Source organism: Penaeus japonicus, unplaced genomic scaffold, assembly GCF_977035675.1.
Source record: "Penaeus japonicus unplaced genomic scaffold, GWHDUDI00000001_assembly GWHDUDI00000002, whole genome shotgun sequence".
In the NCBI taxonomy this organism is placed as follows: domain Eukaryota; kingdom Metazoa; phylum Arthropoda; class Malacostraca; order Decapoda; family Penaeidae; genus Penaeus; species Penaeus japonicus.
In genome coordinates this window covers 38,097,991-38,105,490 of record NW_028234404.1, presented here as the reverse complement: position 1 = coordinate 38,105,490, position 7,500 = coordinate 38,097,991, and the positions used below count along the sequence as shown (strand labels likewise).

General features: G+C 33.7%; 2 protein-coding genes across 2 annotated transcripts in view; one reads left to right on the top strand and one right to left on the bottom strand.

Moving 5' to 3' along the window:
• LOC147472324 (RUN and FYVE domain-containing protein 2-like) overlaps window positions 1–5,807 on the top strand; it is a 6,243-nt gene extending 436 nt beyond the window's left edge. The window contains exon 2 of the mRNA XM_086550539.1: window positions 1,386–5,807. Within this exon, the coding sequence (XP_086406665.1) occupies window positions 1,386–1,751 (366 nt within the window). The 3' untranslated portion in view covers window positions 1,752–5,807. The remainder of the gene's footprint in view (window positions 1–1,385) is intronic.
• LOC122246146 (INO80 complex subunit C) overlaps window positions 5,798–7,500 on the bottom strand; it is a 4,763-nt gene continuing 3,060 nt past the window's right edge. The window contains exons 2-4 of the mRNA XM_043004498.2: window positions 7,407–7,500; window positions 6,962–7,029; window positions 5,798–6,621 (exon numbers count right to left, since the gene is read on the bottom strand). The exon at window positions 7,407–7,500 is cut by the window's right edge and continues 6 nt beyond it. Of these exons, the coding sequence (XP_042860432.2) occupies window positions 6,490–6,621; window positions 6,962–7,029; window positions 7,407–7,500 (294 nt within the window). The 3' untranslated portion in view covers window positions 5,798–6,489. The remainder of the gene's footprint in view (window positions 6,622–6,961; window positions 7,030–7,406) is intronic.

The following is a 7,500-nucleotide window of genomic DNA, read 5'->3' as shown; positions in this document are numbered from 1 at the left end:
TTAGCAGGCCTACTTGATCTCAGCTGTTTATCTCATTCTTTGATTTTTTTTGAAAATGTGTTATTATTATTATTATTATTATTATTATTATTATTATTATTATTATTATTATGATGATGATTATTATTACTATTATTATTATTATCATAATTGTTATTGTTATTAACATTGTTATAATAGTAGTAATGATAATGAGGGTGATTTGAAATTAGTAAAAAAGGAGTAATAGAAATAAAAGCTTTTTACTCCAAGAATCAAGGAAGAGAGTAAAGAGGTAAGAACAGATAAACCCATTAACAGAATTAGCACTTGTCGAACTGTCTGTGTGTAAATAAAAAAATGAACAAAACCAAACCATAATAGGCAGTTCATGTTCCTAGTATCAATGGTGTGATATTAGTTAACCAATATGTAAATAGGTTTATCAAGGAGAGGGCTTGATGTACAATTAGGTGGGATTATTGAGGAAATGTTTTTGAAGCTCCGCCCCACTCTTCATGCCTTCCCTTGTGATTGGTGTACATTGATTGCTATAGATATTGATCAATGTGATCTTCATTTGAGAGTCATACAGCTGTTGAAAAGGCACAGCACACTCCTCTATCATTTTACTTATTCCTCTTAAAAGTTTTACTATATATTGCCACTTAATTATACTTGGTAATTGGCACACTTACCTATTCTAAAATGGAAGTCTCAATGTCACCACAGACTCCACCTGAACTTGATTCCTATATTTTGTGCAGAAAGAAATGGAACGTAGTCCCCTCATTCCAGCAGTATTCCTGATACGGCTGTGATTGATCCTACAGTTGACATTAAATAGGTTGTAAAGACAAAAGAGAACATGTTGAGGAAATACGTCATTCTGACTGATGGTTAAAAGAGCAGTGAGTAACTGACGGTAAACATATTCCCACCAGAAGTAATAAAGATCCATTTTTTTTTTTTTTTTTTTTTTTTTTTTTCATCATATTTTTGTTTAATATATCTAATATCTTTTCAGGATGAATAGTAATGTTATTGAATATAATAGTTATCAGCCTAGTTGTGTATTTTTGGTAAACCAAATTTTAGGAAAGTTGATATATTTGATTTAATCTTGGTGTGCATTTGGCAACTGACAGGATAAGATTCACAAAGATCACATCCCAGGTGCTGCCGTGTGATAGTATTTCTTGTTATCATTAAATTATCAGGCATGTCAATGGTGTATTTGATGTATAATTTCTGCAAATATTGATTGATTGGTTGCATATTGCTTAAATATAGGATACTGTCCAATCACAAACCAATGCCATATCAACATTTTCACAGTAAACCTGCTTTAGTAATTATTATTGACTTTTTAGTAATCTGAACTGACCACTCAAAATTCTTACCAGGAATACGAGGTTCTGAAAGGAGCACACATCCAGCTGATATCAACTGTAGAAAATCAAGAGAGAACGCTCGAGGAACTTGGTGCTCACTTGTCAGAATCAAAGCTCAAGATGGCAGACCTGCGTGATGTTAGTAAATCATTGCGTGATGCTCAATGGGCCCCGGACAAGGAGGCTTCCCACTGCCGTCTCTGTGAGAAGGAGTTCAGCATATCCCGGCGCAGACACCACTGCCGGCACTGTGGGAACATATTTTGCCACAGTTGTAGTGATAATACCATGCCCTTACCCTCTTCCGCTCGACCAGTGAGAGTCTGTGATACTTGCCACACCCAGTTGTTGCAGCGATACTCAAATTCTGAAAACTGAATGTGAAAAATTGTTGCATTTATTTTTTGTAAACATGTAGATGTTGGTACTGCACAGCTGGATCACAAATGGCCCCCAGTATAAAAAACAACAATATATTGCCATAACCATATGCATTTGTGTTTATACATGTTCATGGGTGTTAGGATGCTTATGTGTATGAGTGTGTTTGCTTGTTTCTATGTATGTGTCCAACACAAACACAAACACATTAATAAAAATTGGTCACAATTGACACACAATTCTGATATTTGTCTTGTTCTTTGAGAACTTATATTGGGGAAACAGACACATGCATACATATTCAAGTCTTTCAACTGTACACACATCTGTATTGAGCTCTCAGAATATCTTTATCTATAAACCTATGTAATCAACTTTTTTCCAGGTGTCTCTTACTGACATTCACTATATCTTTCTTGATTTCTCTCTGTCTTCAGCTATTTGCAAATGTATCTCCTGCTGTCACATCAACTATATATCTATCCATTAAACTTGATATTCAGCTGTTTGCTTAATGTGTGCATTTATCTGTCTGTCTCCCTATCACCGCAAACACAAGCAAAAGCAGTGACTTAAATAGACTTGCCTATCTATGCTCTTAATTACTCTTTTCTCTCTCTCTCTCTCTCTCTCTCTCTCTCTCTCTCTCTCTCTCTCTCTCTCTCTCTCTCTCTCTCTCTCTCTCTCTCTCTCTCTCTCTCTCTCTCTCTCTCTCTCTCTTTCTCTCTCCTCTCTCCCTCTCTCCCTCTCTCCCTCTCTCCCTCTCTCCCTCTCTCCCTCCCTCCCTCTCTCCCTCTCTCCCTCTCTCCCTCTCTCCCTCTCTCCCTCCCTCTCTCTCTCTCCCTCTCCATTTGTATGGATAAACACAATCACAGTGAAGAACATGCATGTATGAATATGTATATGCTTACGTACACAAGAAAGGTTCAGAGAAGATATATTGCTTGCTGCTCATAATTGAAATAGTAATAAAATAACAGAAAACTCAGATAACAATTTTAATCTGACTTGTTTTAAAGGTTATGCTTTTTATTTAGTTGATAATGTAATTTAGTACTTTTATAACATGTTAACCCTTCCGAGACAGGCCACACCTTGAGATGTTCAGCCTGAGCTGGACTTCTGGTATGAAATATGAGTCCATATATGATGTATTAGCATTTGCTATCAAATTTCATTATAACTATAGAAATAAATATCTTATGATTTCAAAAAAAGGAAAATTGCCATTCAAAAGTGATCCAACCATGCAAAAATGTCCACCACGGAAGGGTGAATGACATGAACTCTGCGTTGTATTTTACTGAAACTTGTAATGTTAATTTTGGGGGCTCAATTTACTATATTCAGAAATCTGAAGGTGCTATTTCCTATATTGTTAATGGATAATATAATGAGGTCATTGTAGATCTGAATTTACTTATGCGTGCAAACGTGTATATTGATGGGTAAATCATTTGGTTTAGTATGTAGATAATTTGCCAAAGATCCAAAATTAATGATTTTTAAAATTACCAGAATGATCTGATTACATAAGACAGGTTTTAACTGTTTATGTATTGATTATGTACTTGTTATTATAAAAAAAACTTTATCATTAATAACATTAGCCTCTGCTACATGGGTATGCTTGAGGATACATACTTAAAAAATCTGGTATGTATTCACATACTTTACTAAAGTATTTATTAATGATTATTCAATGGAGTTTGGTACTAATGTTAACAGGGTAACAAAAATTGATTTGTAAATGAATTGGAAGTATGAAGTGACATTTTTGTAGCATGTGTCGTATTCCCTTTTTGTAAGTGATTTTACATATTTGATCTGACTAAAGAAAACAGCATCAGGCAATTAAAATATCCTCATATTGATATCTTTGCTGTGTTGCATTTCAGGTAATGTGGATCATAAGGACATTTTGAAAATGAAATGCTTATCCTTACATTTTCTTTTCTTTTTTGTGGCTTATGGAGTTGTGTTGTTAATCAGTGTAAGATTAACCCAATAATGGAGCTTATTTGGTTCCAAACGGTCTAAACACCGGGGTATTTCTAGTGCATAGGCTTAAAGCCATAACAAAATATCACATTCCAGACAGCAGGCATTGTCACCGCATTATGTGATATTTTGCCACCTGGCGTTAATGGGTCAAGCAGAAACATCCTTGTGTATAGACATATAAATTATACATAAGCATAAATGCTGTATGTATGTCTGGTGGTGTAAACCCAGTACGGAAAACGTATATATCAAGGTGCCTATGTGTATTGAAATTTGATAATCTAATTTTTATGAATGACTTTAGTCAGATAATGAATATTGGAACCATAACATCTTGATTAAATCAAGTTTCTCTCAGCCAAAGAGGATATTTTTATTCATATTTCTTTCTGGCACACAAGGTATACTGTATATGGTAATCTTGGACCAACCAAAGTTGTAATATAAAGTATTTTGTTAATGTTTTTTGTATGGGTCTTCATGTGTTTATATGTCGTAATTGAGTGTCTTGTTTTTGGTACTATGTTTAACAAAGTTTAAAGTTTATCAAAGAATGTTAAGGTTAGAGGTGAAGATGTACTCAGTCCATCTCACCATTACAGTAGCTAGAATAAGCATATTTGTGTTGTTCCTGGTTAATATTTGTTTTGTTGGTCATTATTTGTTTTACCATGTATGTTGATTTGGAAAATTGACATTTTTTGTTTTTTTCACATGTCCACTTTTGAATGCAGCCTCTTTGTGGTTCCCTCTGCATAAGTGAGATAAGTAGCATGAGGTGAAGTAAGATATCTTTTTCTTTGTATCGTGCCACTAATTAGGTGTTTGAGGTAAGACTATGATAAAAAGAGGTGGTGTTATATAAGGACATTCTCTTCAAACAAATACTTTGAAAAACTGGCAGATACATCAGAAGCAAACTTTGTTTACATACTATTCTACTTTTCTATTGGTATTGCATTTCCATGCTTCCACTATGGAGTGAGTTCAAGGCAAAAACATTTGTGAAACAACAATTATCACTAGAATCCAACCTCGGTTTTATTGGTGACATAGCCCAATGTTAGAGCTCTTGCTGTGTCAGACCCCCATCCAGTCAACTCACCTGTGACTGAGTGCTGTCTTCAGCTGGAGTCAAGGTTTGGATGGAATTGAACTGGCCACCCCAGCGCATCATACCATAGTTTAGTATGCATGCTTTTCATACAGACATACCCTTAAGTCCACAAGGGTATGGGACCAACTTTGACTTTTGGTTTTGTCATTCCTCTACCTAATTTCCACTTGGTTGTTGATTCCTTGATTCCAACTTTGAAAATTTCTTGGATTTCTTGTGTGGCACTTTCTTCACTTCAGTATGGAAAACCACATTTGCAGCTAATAAAAAGATAAATTGAGGAATATACATATTTAGGAGATTGCATTTTGTTAGAAAACTAAAGTGGTGCATGCTCAGATCTGTTAACTTTTTTAGGGAGAGTATATAAAAGTACAGTGTATTGGTTTTCTGCGAGACATTATATATTTGCTATATGGTATTTTGTACTTTATACAAGTTTAGAAGCTGTGGATAGTTTTCACATTTTAAAGATTGTCTTTTTTTCTTGTTTTCAGCATGGAATACCTATTTTGAATAGAATTCATTATGACAACTACCTTTTTTTAAAATCTATTTTGAGCCCCTCAATATGATTTTCTTATTTCTGAATCTAATGTTTATACTCAATGCTTCCAAAGAAAATTTTTTCAGCATTTCTAAAGAATTTTAACTTGTATCATACACAAATGTAGCTGCTGAAAAACTGTCAGTTGCTCACGTGAAGTAAATTTAGCAAGCAAATATTCAAAGGCAGAAGTAATTTTGAAGTGTCCAGAGTGTTGCTGCATATTCACTGCCATAATTAATTACATTTCGGTAAAACTGATTTTCTGCCGAGGTTCATTCTTTTTCTCTTTATTTCCAGGAAAAAAAAGACATGCTTGTTATATATATATGACCATTTTTTTTATATGGACTGGGTATAATGCAAATAAAAATATTTTGGGATATATTTTATTCTCATTACCTTTGCATACACAAATAGAAATAGACAATGCTTTCAGCTTGTATAAGAAAGAAGTTGCTTAATCAGATATCAGTGGAGAGAGAAAATTACTCTTAGCCTCCCTGAATTTTGTACTATGTACCTATTTGTACCTATTTATGAAGTAGACATACTGTTCAAAAAATATATATATATTTTGCCTTTTGGTTTATAGAGAGACAGTATATCTGCACAGTTATTATTACATGAAAAAAGGCAATTACAGAAAACATGGATGTATCTACTATCAGTTAACCAAATGGTGGCTGGTTGCAGGTGTTGATAAAAGTTGCATGTTATTTTTGTTTTGTTTTTAAAATCAGTTAAGCTTGGTCTGCCATGACCAGTCTCCAAAAAGCTCTCTATGCTAAACATCACAGGAGTGTTTGGTTCAAAACTCTTCAAAATTACTTTGGTAACTTATCTAAAGTTACTATACAGTACATGTGCGAGTGTTTATTTTAAAACCAAATATTTCTATATCATAATCAAGGAAGGTTATAATTTCCTTTCTAAGCTATTACATGCATGTAAAGGGACACATTACTTATTTTTATATACTATAAAAATATCCAAGTAAAAAAGAAAAATATAAAGGCTATAATAAATGATTTTGACCAGACTGATATGTATACAATGGACGTCAATCACCCAACTATACTATTGGCTTTTCTCAGTTCCAAAAGACCATTAACGATGTCCATTGGTAAATCGCGGACTCTATAAAATTCTGCAGAATCGGCATATCTAAGCTTCGTTAACGGATCAGTGTAGTTGGCCTGAAAAACAGATATCCATTACTTCCAAAAAACACTATAGGTACTTTAGGGTAGTAAACTATGTATACACACACTTAATTACAAAATTGCATTAAGACAAAAACACAATTTTAAGTTCAACTTAAACAATTGTCTCTTCTTACTGTACTTACTAATGGTTAATGCATTACTATGTATAGATCTTCTATAAAGAGGAACAAAATGATAAAAAAATACTCCTAAGAGTCAATCTTAAACATTACACTTTGCAATAACATAATTATAATATATTGTAAAACAAAAATGTTATAGAATTCTAAATATAGTAGCGATAACACCATATCAATTTCATAAGACTTACAGGTAATCCAGACACATCTGAGTATTTTTTAGCGGGTGTAAAGGCAGGAGGGGCATCAATGCTGCTGTCTGGAAGGAACAATTTCTATAGGTAAATCACAAAAACAAACACAGTAACTTGCACAATATATTTTGTGGCCGGGTTTTATTATTTCTATGGGTAAAGTTGGAAGATTTCTTGTACGTAATCCCTTAAAATGAATTATTGTTGTATGAACTGGACCTCGTGCTGAGATGAATTGAGAAAGGGAACTAATGAGAGGAAGTGTTATATGACCGAACTTGCTAGCAGTCTGACATTTTTTTTGAGAATGTCAACAAAATCATTGACCGCTAATAAATAAATTGGTGACCACAGTAATTTATATACTTCATCTTTGACAGATAACATAATCAGTAACTTTATGGACGAGAGAAAAAAAAAAAAAGATACATTTTAAACTTACAGTGTACAGCATCATGTGGCCATGTGTAGCCCCTTTCCAGAGCTATAATCTGCTTCAAATTCTTCCATCCCCTTTTCTTGCTGCTACGGAAGGC